At 34.5% G+C, this 20,081-nt stretch overlaps 1 protein-coding gene across 8 annotated transcripts in view; it reads right to left on the bottom strand.

The window, feature by feature from the left end:
• The window catches only part of KCNT2 (potassium sodium-activated channel subfamily T member 2), a 528,526-nt gene that overhangs the window by 302,103 nt on the left and 206,342 nt on the right, over positions 1 to 20,081 (bottom strand). For all 8 annotated transcript variants that reach the window (XM_072648322.1, XM_072648328.1, XM_072648323.1 and 5 more), the window contains exons 6-8: positions 9,745 to 9,819; positions 8,338 to 8,421; positions 5,413 to 5,507 (exon numbers count right to left, since the gene is read on the bottom strand). In XM_072648322.1, coding sequence (XP_072504423.1) covers positions 5,413 to 5,507; positions 8,338 to 8,421; positions 9,745 to 9,819 — 254 coding nt within the window. The remainder of the gene's footprint in view (positions 1 to 5,412; positions 5,508 to 8,337; positions 8,422 to 9,744; positions 9,820 to 20,081) is intronic.

Raw genomic sequence — 20,081 nt, 5'->3', positions numbered from 1 at the left:
TAGAGTCTCTGATAGACTAGAACACTGGGCCAAATCAGAGGAGATAAATGTCAGTAAGGATAAATGTAGGTTCCAAAAAATCACCTTTGTAAGAAGATGAAGGAAACAAAGCTAGACAGCCCTTTGTTGAAAAATAGTCTGGGAATAATTGGACTGAAAACTCAGTATAAGTTGGTGTGATATTCAATTCAACATGCATTTATTAGATACCACTTACATACAAGTTACTAGGATTCAAAGCCAAATATGAAAAAGTGCCTGCCTTTAAGAATGCACTTACTAATACAGCAGCAAACAGAGCTAATTTTATCCTAGGCTACCTTAAGAATTATGTCACATCCAGGAATTAAGAAGTATAAGATACCCCAAGTGAACTTTTCCCTGGTCAGAACACATAATGGAGTATCACTTTCATTTCTGAGCTACACATTTTTAGGAAGGGTATTGATAATATGAAGAGCATCCAGAGGAAAGTAACTAAGATGATGAAGAACTTCCATCTGAAGGAACTAGGTATATTTAGATTGGTGAGAAAATTGTGTTGTTGCTTCAGAATTCCAGACGCTTTTTGAAATTTTTTCTTTTTTAAGGCTGAACTTTGTTTTACCTTGTCAAGTTTTTTAATATTGTTAATCAGTGAATATAGTGCAAATCCAAATTCTAAGAAATTTCCATTCACTCTGTAATCATAATTACATGTGATAAATGACAACAGTATGGAAAAAGAATTATAACATACTTCTTCATCATCTTGGAAGGGATATCTTTTTACTGTTGCTGTTTACAAAGGGCTATTTGCTTGGCAGCTAAATCAGAAAAACTTGAGTTAATGAACGAGAGTATTTTGCATACTAATAACCGTCCTTCAAAAACTTCTACAATCAGTAGCTAAGGGCAAATACTTAAAAATAAAGAACACAATGTTATGCTTACAAATGTTATGCTAATTTTTCAGCTGGTGGAATGAGACCCAGAAATATCAGTTTTACTGATTTCTAAATGTAGAATCACAGAATCTCAGAGTTGGAAGGGATTTCAAAGGCCATCTAGTTCAACTAATGCTTGAATAGGAATCCCTTTTAAAATATTCTAGATAAATGGTCATCTAGCCTTTGTGTGTAGGTCTCTAATGAAGGGAGAACTACTTCCTCCTGAGGTTGACCCTTTTCCCTTGGGATAATCTAATCATTAAGGAATTTTTGCCTGTATGAAGTATAATTCTAACTCTAATAATTCCAGCTGTTGATACTGGTTTGGCCATCTGGGACCAAAAGAACAAACCAATTATCTCCTGCACTTTCTAGATTATTATGTCCCCTAAGCCTTTGTTATTCCACATAAAACTGCTAGGCTTGGTATGAATTACATGCCCATTGAGGGCCTTTTCAGTTCAAAAATCTCTGGTGACTCCTGAAACAACACCACATATATTGATTCAATTCAAATAAAATCAAGTCAATATTCGTTAGGTGCCTACTCTGTGCAGAGCAGTATTCTTTGTAGAATTCTTCACTTTTAATTCATATTATCACTTGCCTTTTAAAATTAGTAATGTATAGCTATATTATCTTTTTTACAAAAAATACTTTCCTAATTTAATAGTTATGCATTTCCTATTTTATATTTAAACAATGGCAAGAATTCATTAAGTTCTTCTGCACAGAAACATGTTTTCCCTCCCCTCATTAAACTATAAGATCCTTGAGTATAGACACTGCTTTTTTACCTTTCTTTATATCTCCAGTGCTAACCATAAATCTAGCATGGAGCAAATGCTTCATAAATATGACTGAGTGACCAAGGAAACAAAAAAAAAGTGAAATGGAAAAACAAAGACAAAACAGAAAGACAAAATTTTTGTGCTCAAACATTTTACAGTCTAATGGGGGTGGGAGGGGTATTACATGTAAACAACTATGTACATAAAATACATGCTGGATAAATTGAAGGTAATAGGAGGAGTAAGAGGGTAAGTCAAGAGACTGGGAAAGACATCTTGCAAAAGGTACAATTTCAGCTGAGTCTTGAAAGAAACTGGGGGAGCCAAGAGGAAGAGACAAGAAGGGAGAGCAGTGCAAGCAAAGGAGACAGGGACTGAAAACTGGCTTGGATTGTAGACCAAATGGAAAAAGGTAAAGTGTAAGAAGACTGGAAAGGTAGAAAGAGGCCAGGTTGTTAAAAGCTTTAAAAGTCTAACAGAGATTATTATATTTGATCGTGCAGGTAATAGGAAGCCACTGGTATTTGGTGTGGGGGAAGGGAAGGAAGGAGGTAACATGGCCATATCTGCACTTTAGGAAAATAATTTTTACACTTAACTAGAGCATAGACTGGGGAAGATTTTGAGGCAAATTGGCCAACAAATGGACTACTACAATGCCAAGGAGTAAAGTGATGATGGCCTGTACCATGATGATATGGCTGGGTCAGTAGAGAGAAAGGGATATAAAAGGGAGATGTTGTGAAGGTAATTCACAGATTAGATATGTGGGAGTAAGAGTGAGGAGTTGAGAATGACACCAAGACTGAGAGCCTGGACAATTAGGATAGTGGTACTGATGGGGTGCTTGGGCCCCAATTCTAAAATTACATTTCTCTTTAAAAATCACATTACTCTCTAGCCTCAAAACACTCTCCCAGGCAATTTCTTCCCAGCCCAAGGACACAGCCTGCCATATAAAACCTTTTATCTCTTTTCCTGATATAGTAGCCAGCTGTACCTATAGAACTTATTAGTCTGAACCAACTGTGTACTGGCTGAACTGTCCATGTACTGAGTCATAACAGCATTTACTACTCACTGACCAATCATACGTATCCTAGACTTAGACTTATGTATACTCCCTTACATTTATCTTGTCTAACAAGACACTGATGAGAGCAACCTGGTATTTCTCAGTCAGTCCTGACTGTTAGTTGACTTGGTGACATTTCAGGCCTAAAACCACACCTCCATGTAGCCCTGCCCCCCAGGCTATTTCTTGATGAACTGTAAGTAAAAAGCCTGTCTAGTAGATACCAAAAGTACATATTCCTTTCAGAACTAACCATTCCTTAACCACTCCCTAATCTCACCCTGAATCACCTAGTTAGCATATTTGGCACATGTTTCACTATAGAATATCCTATGTAAACTTTACCTGTACCCCTCTAAGGTTGCAGGTTCCCTAAGAACACTTCCTTGCTGAAAAGCATAATAAAACTTTACTTGGACCTCAAAAATGCTCGAGTCCCTGGAGAATTCTTCTCCAGATAGCCTACCCAGGGAATTCCAGTGTTGGAGTTCCACTCCCCCCCGACCCCCTCCAGCCCTCATCAATACAGTCAATAATGAAAGAGAATTTGGGAAGAGGGGAGAATATCTGGGGGAAAAATTATGAGATCTATTTTGAACATGATAATTTAAGATGTTAATGAGACTTCTAGTTTGAGGTATGCAATTATCAACTAGAGACATGAGATTGAGGAAGCAGCCTAAAGATGTAGAATTCCAATGTGCCAAGTTTTCTGGGGAGGTATTTTAGTATCTTCTCAGTCCTATAATGTGCTTGTATCTTTTAAAAATTATCTAGGTATTCAAAAATTAACATTAAATATTTGATTAATTTTAAGGAGACTTATTAAGTCCTGTTGGTATAAAAAAAAATCCATCCAATATATTGCAATTGTATTAGTGAATGTTTTTACTTTTTTTAAAATCTTTTTTTCTTTTCTAGTAAAGTCAAATCCAGGTCAGTACACAGGGATACATAATGAGTTTGCCTGTATCTAGGACTGCTTTTAGATGGACCCAATTATCAGTGGTCATCTCATTTTCTGGGGTTTTTGTTTGTTTTTCCCATAGTCAGATAGCAGTGGCCTACAAATATATTGTGACAGTTCATATAGAAATATCACCCTGTGACTTCTTGGACTTTGTAGTCTAGAATAAAACTAAATTCCAGACCATTCTGGACACTTATTCATGAGTGTGTGTGTGTGTGTGTGTGTGTGTGTGTGTGTGTGTGTGTGTGTGTGTGTATCCCATGCCTAGGGCTTCATGGAAACATCATTATGGATAAGATGGCATTGGTGACAACAATCTGAAATGACAGTTTTCTTCTTAGAGTTCCTTATGCTTTAAAAGACTAAGAAAGAAGGTGCAGGATCCTTCTTCTGCTGTCCAAAGAAAATCCACAGACTATAACAAAAATAGCTCATGATGTTTGTATCACCTCAATAAGCCACATTAATACTTGATGAACAAAGAATTTTTGAATATATTACATTTTCATAAGCATTTTTATCCAGTTTAAATAGAAACACAACAGTCAAAGCCAATGACAGAACACACATTTTCAGAACTCAATAGGTAGATTTAGAGTGTTTGGTTTATGGTAATTTCTAAATATGTCCTTCCTGTTGAAAATATCTTGAGTTAGGGTCACACAGCACACAGAGAAAGATTGGGCAGTAGTAATTACCCAGTTAATTTGACACATGTTAATAGTCATAAGAAGTATAACAGGCCAAAACGTTATTTTAACAGTTTACATTGATCAACTAAATTTAATAATTTCTAGATTCCACTTTATTTTGTGCAGATCAAACAAGATATTTGTAGAGTGCTTAGCACAGTGCCAAACTCATAGCAGACTCTAAATAAAGGCTTGTTTCCTTCCCCTTCCCTCCTTTCCCCACATCTAAAAAGCACAAGCAATAAAACAGTAATCTCCATGATTATACTGGTCTACTGTGTTGCAAATAGGTATTTTTATTTTTAAAATATCAAAATTAGTGAAAGATTTTCCACATTCACTCTTCCCTAAGTAAATTAATAGCTTCTTTATTTGGGGGGATGTGGTTATATGCATATTTCATTTCATTGATGTAGGGAACTTTCCATGTGCAAATAGTACAGATTAGCAACTTGTAGATAATTTATAGTCTTAGAAAGTTTCCTGGGTCACTGAGAAATGACTTATCCATGGTCACAGAGCAAGAATATGTGCAAAGCAAGACTTGAACTCAGATCTTTCAGACTTCAAATCGTCTGTCTTCTATATCCTACTCTGTCTCTATTAAAGTAGACTATCCTCTTCCTGAAGAAAGAGATAAATGATGCACACATGTCTAGTAAAATTCTGAGATGAAATTAATATTTCTGTATGAGAGTTATGCTCACTTGTCCTCTTTGAAAGCTAAAAACAAACAAACCTGCAATGCATTTTTATTTTCATATAGGATCTGCATTCTTTTATGATGGTCATTTCTCAGAACAAACACCAATTACTAATGCTCTTTTAAACCAACTATTAATTAATTGATTTTTAAAACTGACATATTTTCCAGAAAAAAATCAACATTTGTATTGTAAATGATTCATAAACAACTTTAAAATAAAAACAAACAAAAAACTACTTTGCATCTTACCAGGTGAAGATAAGACAAAGTAATGTAGATATTAAAATCAAAACTTGATTAAACATTGCTGATTGTGTCCGCTGAATGGCTCTATGAAGATCATTCTAAATTAAAAGTAAAGACAAGAAGTTACTCTTGGTAACAAGTAACAAGTAAAGTTTACTCTTATAAAAAAGTAAGTTTATTCTTGGTAAAAGTAACAAGAAGTTACTTTTACTCTTGTAAAAATTACAACAGTTTATATAGTACTTTCTAAAACACATACATTATTCAGATAATAGTTATGTAGAAATCTTATTGTGCCTGTATCTTTTTTGCCACTCTATTCCTGTAATCATTGTTTGCCTAGACCTGGGAGTTTCACTGTAAGGAACTACTTCTCTACCAAAGCAGATCAGCAATTGTTCTGCAGATAAGTCTTAAAGAGTCCCCTGGAGAATTGAGAGGTTGAATGATTTGCTCAGGGTTACACATTCAGTAAGCTTCAGAGGTCTCACTTGAATACAAGTTTTCCTAATTCAGTGGCCATCTTTCTTCAAACTACGCTATGTGGCTTCTCACATTTCATATATAGGTACCTTGACAGTCATAACAAGGAAAGGATGTAGTAGCTGACAAAGTACTCCCAGTTGGAAAATGAAGCATTCATTGATGCCACCACCAAAAATTTTTTTGAAGGTTTATAAATCTGGTCTTCCTACATCCCTCAACACTTCTTTGCTAATCCCTTGGGAATCATAGTTTCTTGTTGGACAAATGCTAATGGTAAGTCTTTCTTCTTTAAAAAATATTAGATAGGATATCCAAAGAAAGAGAGGGATAATAGCATGAAAATATGCAATCAGTTTTAATTTTGAATTGTGATAATAGCTTGACAAAAATTCATTGGTTTTTTTTTAAAACCTCATTTTAGATATCAATTTAACCTCTTCTCCAACAGATCTCCCTTTTAAAAAAAAAACTCTTCAGATGTAGCTATCTCTTGATTTGAGTCTCATCTCTTAGATTTACTCTGCTTTCCTTCTGGGAGAGAGGCTAATGAGCAGGAAAAGGGACAAAAGATCATATGAACAGGAAAAACTAAGGACAAAAATATTTCCAAAATAGATAATCCAGGCGTAAATGAGCATTGCCTTTATTACACCAACTATACCTCCATTTTAATTTATATCAATGGGTTATTTTTCTTATTTATGTAACTTTTCCAAGTAACTGTAATATGAGTTGTCAGAAGGTTATTTTGTTTCAAATGTAATTTATTTAATCTGTATTTAGTGAAACAAATATTTCCCTTTTGACAATTAAAAAGACAGCCAAGGGATCCTGTCAAATATTCTATGGTCACTCCCCTATTCATTCCTTAATCATTGCCTAAGAGCTTACATGAGAATCAAGTAACTGCAGGATAGGATTTTTTTAAAACATTTGCTCACTTATGAAAACTCCAACGTTTTGACAGCCAAAACTTGCATCAGAACACATTTGTTAGGATATGTCTGAAACATATTTGTCTTCCCCCACAAGATTTTATTTTCTAATATAACCTTGGCAATAGTGTACTTGTTTCTTCCTCATATAAAAACTCATGATAGATATTATCTATTAATGATCTATATGCCACTTGGAAATTTTGTTTGCTTTTTTCAGCTACTAAGTATTATTAGTTGCCTAAATTTTTAAAAATAAAAAAACATTTAGTTAATTACTTTTGATATGTTTCTTAGATACTTTTCTACTCCTTCTATTTGTGACTAATTTTAGGCAAAAAGGCTACAGTAAAAGTATCCATCACCAACCTCCTAATTCATCATTTCTTTCTCTATTTCATATTCCCCTTTTTCCCTCCAAGTCTTCTTTCTAAGACTCTGAGTTCCCAAAACTGCAATAGACTTTTTTATTTGAGGTCATACATTATCCTTCCTAAACAGAGTGGGTAGCAAAACAGAGCCTATGAAAGAAGGCCTTTAACTTTCTCCATGAGGTCTTTTATTGCTTTACAATTTTCATGAAATACTTGGCCACCTATAAATAGAGGTGCCAAACACTTCCTACAAACACCATTCTAACTGATTATTTTCTAGGTCTTAGATCCAAAAATTATGGGGAATTGAGCTTGAATCTAGGATCTGCAATTTAATTCTTTTATGATGAGGAGCAAGACACTGAACTACGCCCAGACTTAATTTCCTCATCTATGAAATAGGTATATTATTACTCTCTTATTGGGATTTTTGTGAGAAAAATACATTATAACTCTGAAAGCTCTATAAATGTAATGACCTGCATCATCACTTCTCTAACATCATTAAACTATTACTATCTCAGAACATGTTTTTGAGTGTGTATGTAACTTTAGATGAGCAATAAAGACAATCATTCATTAGGTTAGTAGCCTCTAAGATCATCTGAATTTTTTGCACTTTTCTAGGTCAGAATTTTATTGTGGTTACAGAAAACAGGGGTAGGATTAGGGTGAATGTAATAGTAAGCATCAGATACTGGTAAACATTTTGGTTAGACATTTAGTTTGGTTTTGCTCTAGATGGTCAGGATGGGGAAAACCTTGGCAAAGTCACTGGGCAAGTACATTTTCATTTCAAGCACTCTTGCTTTCTTAATTATTTTTTTAAAAAAATTATTTCAAGATACTGATTTTCTTTTATTTTTGTAAAGTAATCTGTACATAACAGAAGATAGGAAAAAACAATTAAGTTCAGTACAATATGAAAACTGGAAATTATTTTTAAATTGAATGAATTTGACACTAATAAATTACATAGGAGAGATGGGAAAGCCAAAAAAAGAACAACTAATAAAACCCCATAATACAAGGTGCTAAAACCATCATCTACTTGTGCTTAATCAGAATAATAGTAGCAAATTTGAAACAATGTGTGTTTTTAAATCACAATTTCAGTTTGACTTTATACTTACAATCATATTTTCCAAAGCATGTTTGGCAAGCCAACAATTTAGAAAGACAGGGATGAATAGATTTCTTAAGGAAGGCCAGAATATCTGGAAAATAAATTAAAACTAAAACTTTTTTTGTCAAAAACAAGACATCAATTAGATTGAAAAGATGTTTCAATGTAAACAAAGTCAGTATTAAGAAAACGTTACATTAATGGCAAAGCTGAATGAATTTGAAAGCAACATTCAAAACCCTCTCCTCTTATGGAAAAGGTAAGGAGTATAGAGCTAACAGCAGTAATGAGTGACAGGTAAAAGACAGGTGCAATCCATTTTTGAAGACATTAACATCTCTTAGGGAAATATAAAGTGGAAGAAGAGAATAGAAATTCACCCAATAAATAATGAAGCCTAACTAAACAAATTGCTCTGTCAACCAATCTCTGTAGAAAGCTAGCTAAACTCTGGATCTTGTTCTTACAAAAGGTAGAATTAGGAAATGGGACGGAACAAAGCCTCTGTTGCTTCTGTATCCAGCCTTCAAACATTTTGAAAGGCCTTGAATTATCTAACGCTCAATCAGTTTTAAATCTGGACCAGACTTTCATTTAATAAAACCTCAGCTGTTTTGCTTACATGAGTTATTCAAAATGAAAACTATCAGATCTGAGCAACAGCTGGAGCGGTTGCTCAAGAGTTTTATAGCCATAAATAGTCATGTAGCTTTGTCCAATTTAGGTCATGATTGAAAGAAGAAGAAAAAACATATCACCTCATGTTAAACTGCTACAAACCCTGAATTCACAATAAATCATTTTATAAAGAGGCAACAGCTCATTTAAGCTGAAATTCCCTTTTACACATGGGAAAGTACTGACTGTATATTTATGGATAAACCTAGATGAAGAGAAGAATTTCTGGAAATTTCCTGGTAGTCTCTGTACTGGAAAGAGAATTAGGTTCAGTAAATTATGATGCACAACTAAAAATGCATAAATCAATGTGATTTTTAATGCATAAATTATGTAAGGAAAATCATGTTATTCCTCCCATATAATCATTCTTTTATGATTGCTACACAATATTCTTAAAATAAATACAATTTCTGTTCTGTTGTTGACCCTAGAACTGCATATTTAAACAGCAGTTTTTGTGAATATACAGCTTTTAAGGGGGATGAACAAGGGCCAACCACACTAAGGGCTCTTTCTGAAGAGCTTTATTCTACAACTATAGATAGCAACCCCATTAATTTTCATTTAATCACAGAATCCATCCAGTTGATGTCAATTCGCTATATTTTTCTTTATTGACACAAACATGATATCCAGTCATCCAAAATATTAAATATTTATTACCAACTTTTATCTTTAAAGACTCAGTTTAACTCAAATGGCATGCAATGTTTCTTCCTTTTAGTGCACTTACTGAGATAATGAAGGGGACAGCATTAATGATTTCCAGGATAAAGGGTATGCGTAAAATCTGCTCCCAGATATTTCCCTTTTAAGAAAAAAAGAATAGAAATGGAAGAAATATATACTGAATCTCATCAAGAAAAGAAAAATAACTAAGTATAGACCTTTCTCTGCCTACAATATTGTACGTGCTAATATGTTGGAGCATTTTTTAGAACATAAAGTTTACTAGCAAATAAATTTGGAGACTTGTTATAAGCATCTTTACTCCCATAATTTTCTACAAGATCAGGAAATAATGTTATATCCGTGGAATTACATAAATATTACTTTAATAGCATTTTCATCCTACAACATTTATGAGCACAAAATTATAGATTAAAAATATGCCCTACTGGTGGCAGTTCCAAAATGTTATTTAATGAAAACTACACTGGAAGAAACACAAAATAACCTTTTTTCATATCACATGCATGCAGCCATTCAAAGATAGCTATCACTTCTCTACTAAATTTCTCTTCTAAACTGTTCCTCATATTACTGATATATTCCATTTCTAGGCCCTTCAATGTGCTGGCCGCTCTTCTGTAGATGTCTGATTTTATGATTTTAGGCTTAAAAACAATATGCTGCCTATGATTACATGACAAGATAATACATGAAATTGATTTGCAAATCTTAAAATACTACATAAACATCAGCTATTATTTTTGTTTGGATTTTTATATTTTTGCTAGAATCTATATTTTCTTTATGATTACAAAACTCCAGGAATGGAAACTCCTTCCACTGTTGCAACTCTGCAATTCATCTATCATTCATAGTCTCATAGAGTGTCTAGGGCACTGAGAAGTGATTTACTCATAGTCACAGTGCTAGTATGTGTCAGAGTACTCATGCAGCCCTTGACCCTAGTTTTTTGTGATTCCAAGACTGGCACTCAATTCATTATGTCTTTCAATTTTTCAGTTATTATTATTATTATTAGTAGTAGTAGTAGTAGTAGTAGTAGTATACTTAGTATTTATTTTGATTATTATTTAGTAGGCCTATAGGAGGCAATTAATTGTTCTTTGTTGATGTATTGATTAATCTGGGTATTGCATTTCAGTTAATTCACATAAACTCATGCCTTTAACTTGAACTATTAAATTATTGAAACTAAAGGCAGAATTTCACATTTATCCATATGAACCACAAGAACATCAATTACCACTTAAAATTATTAAGATGAAACAAAGTTAACAATATGAAAATATTAAACCAGCATTGACAAATTGCTATTAGAATTGTTTGCTGAGCAAAAAATTGCTAGAGATTTAATAATTTTATTAATTTTTTTTTATTATTTCTGCGTGAGCTCACATCTTAAAATTACTTAAAAGAGTGCTTAACATGGTGTCCAGAGCAATGCATGGCACACAGTAGGTATTTAATCTTGGTTGCCATGGTACAGTGAAAAGGGTATTGGCTCTGGAATCAGAGAAACTAGCTTCAGATCTCACCTCTGACACTATACACACCCTAGTCAAGTCACTGTAATTCAATTTCCTCATCTATAAAATGAGACAGTTGGACTAGAAGACCCTAAGATTTCTTAGACCTCTGGACTGTGGTTTTATGTCTAAAACATCCCTAATAATTCCTGGAAGTTCTATTTATTTGATAGGACTCCTCTAAACAAGAATATACTGAACTGAAAACTATGGTTTACTAATATTTGTTTCACAAGGAAAGTGCAGAGATAGGCTTATGTCTTATGTAGTCATGTACATCTAAGTATACTCTTGGGATGTAAGTCAAGCTTATGTCAACGTCTGATGCATTCTCATTATGAATCTACATGAATCACAAAAGAGTAGCTTAGAGGACTCAGTAAATTAAATGGGGTGATTACATCATTCTCCACTTGGAAACCTACGGAATTTAGTCTTAGAATAAATAATGTTGTGCAGAGAAGACGACAAAAGGTCAAAGAGCATCACCATGGAAAGAAAGAAGAATGAATAATTGCACTGAGGCTAAGAAGCAGGAATATCTTGCTTAAAATTTACTGAACTTTATCTGGTATCTTTTTCCTACTTGCACAAAAAAATGAATATATCTACAAGATCTGACAAGATGGCAGAATAAGAAGTTACACTTGGTCCTGGATCACCTGTTTCCACGTAGAAACAAAAAAGGGGAGGGGAGTCAAATAAAGTAATGATTGCAGTAAGAAGGGAGGCACTCAAAATTGCCTAACTTGATGATAATATTTTACCTTTCTATCATTTCCTCTGCCCCTCCTAAACCACCTCTTCTTCATCCTCACCAAGACTTTCAATCGTTTCTCACCTCTGTTCTTTTCGAGGCCATCATCCCTGTTTTGGCTACATTGTGGTCTCTTCTTAAAATCAAACCCTGGATGAAACATCTTAACTCTCCACTATCTTCTACTTCCCTTCTCCTATCACTAAAAATGTCTTGCCAAGTATCACATCTAACTTTCCCTCCTACACATACATGCTGCTGAGCTATCGAAATCATGAAATTATACTGACTGGATCTACTATAAATTTATACTCTCTAATCTATGTCACACCCACTTTGGATATATCCAAAGTCTCTCTCGGTCCACCTCTCTTTTGTCTCTATACTCTTTTACTTGAAAGTCACATCAGTCTCTATGGTTTCAATGATCAGCTGTACATAGATGATTCCTGAATACTTAGCCTACTCTAGTACTAAGCTTTAGTTCTTCACTACTAGTTATCCTTTTTACATTTAGAATTGAATATCTCCTAGGTATCCCAAACTTAACATGTCAAAAAACAGAGTGGATTATCTTTCCTGCCAAATCTTTCCCTCTTTAGGACTGCTCTGTTTCAGTCAAAGGAAATACCAAACTTCCAGTGCCCCAAGTTCGAAACCTTGATGGCATTTTTTATTCCTCACTTTAACTCATATCACATATCTGATCACTTTCAAAAAATCTCAGAAATTCACTCACTACAATACCTCTTGAAAATGTTCTTTTTTTCCCCACTCACACAGCCACAATATGAGTTCAGTTCCTTAGAAGTCATATCATGTGGACTCAGTCTTTCAACCAGATCTCCTGCCTCTTCTCTCCTACTCCAATCCTTCTCCCACATAGCCACCAAAGTAATTTTTCTGAAGTATAGGTCCAACCATGTCAACCCAATACTCAATTAACCCCAGTGTCTCCCTATCACTACTAGCATCAAATATGAACTACTCTGACACATAATTATTCATAATCTGTCTCCTTGTCTTTCCAGACTTCTTCCATCCTACTTCCTTCTGCATACTGTATGGCAGAACTATACCTCTTAACTCACTGCTCTGCACAAATGATGCTTTTCTCCCCACCTTTCTGAATTTACACTCACTTCTTTTCCACTTCTCCTGGAAGAAAAAGGTCTTATATGACTATCTATTCTATAGTGCCTCCACTAAACAGTCATATAACTAACCACAAATAATACCCTTCTAAAAAATAAGATTAATTTAAGCCTGGAGGGGGCAATATAACATACTCTGAGGTTTCTTTGGTTTCCTTGTCTTTGGTTTCAAGAAGATGATATTAGAGGAAAAGTTCTCATATCAGTCACAATTGTCCAAGTCTTCATTAGGGAATAATCCTTAATACCTAGGCAACTTTTAGCATTCTCTGCTTAACCTTATATTTTATATCTATCCCTAATTAACTCCTGGACCCTTTATTGTTAAGTAAAATTCAACTCCCAATAAAATTGGGAAAATATGGGTTAAAAATAGGAAATAATGGGTTGAATTGGGGGTAGAGCCAAGATGACAGAGTAGAAACAGAGACTTGTTAGAGCTCTCCCCCCAAATCCAGCCAAATACCTGCAAATAATGACTAAACAAATTCTGGAGCTGCCTGAACTCACAGAATGACTGAATGAAGCAAATGTCCAGCCTAAGACAGCCTGGAAGATCTAGGGGAAGCATCTATTGCATCAAGCTGGGAGCAGAGCAAAGACCAACGAAGGCTGTGCCAGCACAGAACAGGCCCAATAAGTCCTGGGGTGGGGGGAGAGAGAAGAGAATCTCTGGCACTCATGGAAGTTTACAAACTTCACGACCCCAAAATGCCAAGGACAAGTTGAAAGTCAGTGGAAAAAACCTGTCAGATCTGCATGAGAAAGTAGAGTGGTCCAACCCTAGCTCCAGGACAGTAGAGGAGGTGGAGGAGGCCCCGTCAGCCACAGCAGGAGCAAGGGCAGCAGTTGTTTCTGGAGTTCTAGGCCCACAGACTATGTGGCTGACAGTAAACCCCCACCCTCACTGAAAGCAAAGAACAACCTTGACAAAGAGCTCAAAAGTCAAGGAAATGGCTGGGAAATGAGCAAAAACCAGAAAAAGAATCAGACTATAGAATCTTTCTTTAGTGGCAAGGAAGACTAAAATATACAAACAGAAGAAGATAAGGAAGTCAAAGCTCCTACATCCAAAGCCTCCAAGAAAAATATGAATTTGTCTCAGGCCATGGAAGAGCTCAAAAAGGATTTTGAAAATCAAATAAGAGAAGTGGAGGAAAAATTGGGAAGAGAAATGAGAGTAATGCAGAAAAAAAATCATGAAAAATGAGTCGACTGTTTGCTAAAGAGGACCCCAAAAAATGTTGAAGAAAATAACAGCTTAAAAAATAGACTAGCCCAAATAGCAAAAAGAGATCCAAAAAGCCAATGAGGAGAAGAATGCGTTAAAAAGCAAATGGAAAAAGAGATCCAAAAGCTCACTGAAGAAAATAATTCCTTGAAGATTAGAAGGGAGCAGATGGAAACTAATGACTTCATCAAAAATCAAGAAATTATAAAATAAAACCAAAGGAATGAAAAAAATTGCAATGTGAAATATCTCATTGGAAAAACAACTGACCTGGAAAATAGATCCAGGACAGGCAATTTAAAAATTATGGGACTACGTGAAAGCCCTGATCAAAAAGAGAACCTAGACATCATCTTTCATGAAATTATCAAGGAAAACTGCCCTAATATTCTAGAACCAGAGGGCAAAATAAATATTGAAAGAATCCACTGATCACCACCTGAAAAAGATTCATAAAGAGAAACTCCGAGGAACATTGTGGCCAAATTCCAGAGTTCCCAGGTCAAGGAGAAAATATTACAAGCAGCTAGAAAGAAACAATTTGAGTATTGCGGAAATACAATCAGGATAACACAAGATCTAGCAGCTTCTACATTAAGGGATCGAAGGGCATGGAATAGGATATTCTAGAAGTCAAAGGAACTAGGACTAAAACCAAGAATCACCTACCCAGCAAAACTGACTATAATACTTCAGGGGAAAAATTGATCTTTCAATGAAATAGAGGACTTTCAAGCATTCTTGATGAAAAGACCAGAGCTGAAAAGAAAATCTGACTTTCAAACACAAGAATGAAGAGAAGCATGAAAAGGTAAACAGCAAAGAGAAGTCGTAAGGGACTTTTAAAAGTTGAACTATTTACATTCCTACATGGAAAGACATTATTTGTAACTCTTGAAACTATTCAGTATCTGGGTACTGGGTGGGATTACACACATACACATGCACACGCACACGCACATGCACACACACATAGAGACAGAGTGCACAGAGTGAATTGAAGAGGACGGGATCATATCTTTAAAAAAATGAAATCAAGCAGTGAGAGAGAAATATACAGGAGGAGAAAGGGAGAAATGGAATGGGGCAAATTATCTCTCATAAAAGAGGCAAGCAAAAGACTTATTAGTGGAGGGATAGAGAGGGGAGGTGAGAGAAAAATATGAAGTTTACTCTCATCACATTCCACTAAAGGAAGGAATAAAATGCACACTCATTTTGGTATGAAAACCTATCTTACAATACAGGAAAGTGGGGGATAAGGAGATAAACAGGGTGGGGGGGATGGTGGAAGGGAGGGCATGGGGAGGAGGGAGCAATTTGAGGTTGACACTCATGGGGAGGGACAGGATCAAAAGAGAGAAGAGAAGTAATTGGGGACAGGATAGGATGGAGGGAAATATAGTTAGTCTTATACAACACGACTATTATGGAAGTCATTTGCAAAACTACACAGATTTGGCCTATATTGAATTGCTTGCCTTCCAAAGGAAGGGGGTGGGGAGGGAGGGAGGAAAAGAAGTTGGAAGTCAAAGTTTTAGGAACAACTGTCGAGTACTGTTCTTGCCGCTAGGAAATAAGAAATACAGGTAAAGGGGTTTAGAAAGTTATTTGGCCCTACAGGACAGAGGAGAGGATGGAGACAAGGGCAGAGAGAGGGATGATAGAGGAGAGAGCAGATTGGTGATGGGGGCAATTGGAATGCTTGGTGTTTTGGGGTGGGGGGAGGGGACAAGGGGGGAGAAAATTTGGAACCCAAAATTTTGTGAAAATGAATGTTATAAAAAGTTAAATAAATAAATAAATTGGAAAAAAAAGAAACAATATCTCTATTACAATGTTTTAAGATAGACAAGTATCATGAGAGGATAGTGAAGAAAGATGTAAACTTTTCTTGGGACTTCCCTCAGCCTAGGAAGATCATCTTCTTCACCATTCCTGTAGAGCAAATGTTTTCCTCATTAAAATAGGAGCTCCTTGACAGCGAGAACTTTTTTTTGCCTTTTTTAGTATCCTCAGCACTTAGTCCAGTGCTCAGTCTTCCCTTTATTCCATATTTGCTCCATCCTCTAACATCTGAATCTATCTTTTATACAAAATGAATAGAGCCATTCTCTTACTCAATGGCATTAATTAATTCACTTAAATATATAGGCCCTGTTCACACTCAGATCTCATTGAATAAAAAGAAACGCCCCAGTTAAGGTTGCAGGGGACAGATGGATGTATATATATATGTGTGTGTGTATGTGTATGTGTATATGTATACATATATACACATATATACATGTGTATATATGTATATATATGTATGTTTATGTGTGTATTTATATGTATATGTGTATATGTAATATAATAGTGAATGTTGACTATATAATATATATTACATACATTATATACATATATTATATGTATATGTATATAACATACATTATATATATATATATATATATAATATGTATATGTATATTTCTTGGTGCTCTCAATAGCTCCAATGGATTCAATTATTATCTTAATGCAAATGATTTTCAAATCCCCTTATCCAGTTGTCTCTTTCCTGTCTCATTTCTCCAGTATCTTTCACTATATATCACATGAATATTTTAAATTCAACATGTTCAAAACTGAACCCATTACCTTTCTTCCCAAACCCTCCTTTGTTCCTAACTTCCCTGTCACTGTCAATAGTACGACCACCTTCCCAATCAAGATATCATTCTTACTTCTCTCTCCTACTATTATTTCCTTATAGAATCTATTGTCAAATCATGTCAATTTTGTCTTCACATCTCTCTTATCTCCCTTTCTCTCCTCTGATAATTCTACCACTCTGCTCTCATACACCTTACAATAGCCTATATCACATTTATTACAATAGTCTGATGGTTGATTTCCCTACCTCAAGTATTCCCCCACTCCAATCCATCTTTCCTTTAGTTGTCAAATTAATCTGTTGAAAGCACTGACTTTATTCAACAAGTTCCAGTGGTTTCTTATCACTTCCATGATAAAATATAAAGTCCCCTATTCAAAGCCCTTCATAATCTTGTCCCCTCTAACCTTTGGCATCTTTTTCTTCTTATTCATCACATGTACGTTACCATCCAGTGACATTAACTTCCTTGTCATTCCTTGTGCAAAACAATCCATGTTCTAGCTGATTATTCATCTCCAATGCCTGTAATTCATTCTCTCATCTCTCCTGTTTTCCTGAGATTCCTTCAAGTCCCAGATAAAATCCCTGCTTCTACAAGAAGTCTTTTCTCATCTTTCTTAATTCTATTACCTTCTCTCTGATGATTACTTCCAATTTAATTTGTACATGTCTTACTTGTAATAGCTATAGCATGCTATTTTCCTCATTAAAATAAGAGCTCCTTGATAGCAAGAACTGGGCGTTTTTTTACCTTTCTTTGTATTTCCAGCCCTTGGCATAGTGCTTGACATAATAGAAACATAAAAAAAGTTTGTTAACTAAGTTGTGAAATATCTGGAAACAAATGAGTGGGCATTCATTTGAGGATGACTGAACAAATTGTAGTATATGAATGTAATGATATATTTATTGCTCCTCACAAAATTGTGTATATGGTGAACTCTGAGAAGGAAGGAATAACTTTTATGAACAGCTGTAGAGCAAATAAAACATAGCCAGAATAGCAATTAATATTTACAATGACAACAATAATGTAAATGAAAAGAACAGGAATATGCAGCTGAATTCAGATTATGAATTGTTACAAATAGATAACAATAACTATCTCTCTTCTATGTTTGGACAAGGTTGAGGAATGGAGAGGGTAATAGAAAGAAGAGCTGATGTATGCTGAATATTGCAAATAGTAATAGACCTGGTCCCTCAAAAGAATTTTTTCTTAATTGTTTTTTTCATTATAGTTATTATAGTGGGAATCATAGAATCACAGATACAGAGCTGGAAGGATCCACAGAAGCCATCTAATCCATCCCCCTTTGCTTTATCAGTGAGGAAATGAAGTTCCAGGGATTTAGAATCATGGATTTAAAGTTTCAAAGCAAAGACAAATCAAATCTCTTTTGCTTTACCAGTTAGGAAATGAAGTAACATGGAGCTTAAATAACCTAAGTAGTAGATGAAAAAGACAGAATTCCAACTGTATCATGCTTTCAGCAATGTTTGCTATATATTAAGAAATGATTATAGTATTTTAGAAAGCATCAATAAATCTAAATCAGGCAGAGTCCTAAAGAAAATATTACATGCTTCATATCTCAATCTCTTTCAAAACATTTCAAATAATATTCAACCCAAAAAATCACCATACCTCAAACTATGATTGATATTATGTAAAAAATCACTGAATTCATAATGCTAAGTAATTCCAAATTATAAAATATTTTTAAATGATGGGTATTATTATTTTAGAATTAAACCATATCACAATTAAACCATATCATCATCCTTTAATATTTAGTTAATAAAATACAAGTTAATGAAAAAGAACAATGTAATGTACCTCAACATTTACTTACTTGCTCCAAAGAGAAATAAAAGATTTCTATTAAAATTTTGGTCACTTGAACGGTAAAGTTTTCATTTATTGTTTAAGAGGCAGAGAGAGATAAGAGATGAGGGATATCTGAATTATTTAAGCAAGAATCTACACTTTTAACTTCACTCTGGCTCTGAAAATTTTCTGAAAAGTAATGAATGTGAAAATTCCAGCAGTAAAAAAGAAAATAGAATGAAGTTCTTGTGGAGTAGAGCCTTCGGCGGGGGGGGGGGGGGGGGGGGGGGGGCGATTTAAGAAATTATATCTTAACTCCTTTTCTATGTAAGTAGAAAGTTTTAGGACAAAAAAAGAGGGCACATGAAGGAATATCAATCCCACCATTTAAAATAGGGTATTTTATGTTGAAATTTTTCAAATTAAAACTTTTTATTTCACTTATATAATAATGAACTAATAGAACTAAAAATCAACACCATTCTACATAACATTAAAAAGCCAAGAAGCAAAAAATAAAAAGGTAACTTCCATTCTAAATGTCTACAAAATTAATACCTAAGAACTGACCTATCAAAACACACAAAGCTTGTATTGATTCAATTATAAAAGGTTCCTTAAAGAAACTTGTATTAATTCAATTACAAAAGTTTTTAATAGAAAAGTATATTACATAATAACATGCAGCATGTTATAGTTAAAATAGCCCTCTAATAGGAGTCAGGAGACCTAGGTTCTACTAATAGCTCTCTGCTACTGATCTAATAATTTCAATTCCTTGGCCTCAATTTTGTCATATGTCAATTGATGTAACTGAAACAGAAAAAAAAATATGTTCTAAAATCCCTTCCAGCTAGAATCTAAGATTCTAAGAAATATAAAGATTTATTGTGAAACTCACTAAATCAAATCCCAATCTGACTATATATTTTATTCTTAGGAAGCTGAACCTGAGGTTCATAGGACACAAGATCATGCAGCTAGTAATTATCAGAGGCAGAATGTGAACCCAGATTTCATTAATTCAAATCCAGCATTCCATTTACTAAGGAATACTGCCTGATTCTCCAATTCTGCTAAGTATTGTCAGCTAAATTAAAGGCATGGTGCTAAAGTATATAGAAACCCTATACTGAATCACTTCTTACACACAGGAGTAAAGGATTAACAATAAGGATAATCAGCACTTTTACCTAACATAAATATCTAATTAAAGAAAATT

Source organism: Notamacropus eugenii, chromosome 2 (assembly GCF_028372415.1).
Source record: "Notamacropus eugenii isolate mMacEug1 chromosome 2, mMacEug1.pri_v2, whole genome shotgun sequence".
NCBI lineage: Eukaryota > Metazoa > Chordata > Mammalia > Diprotodontia > Macropodidae > Notamacropus > Notamacropus eugenii.
This window is presented reverse-complemented; position numbering and strand designations above follow the sequence as displayed.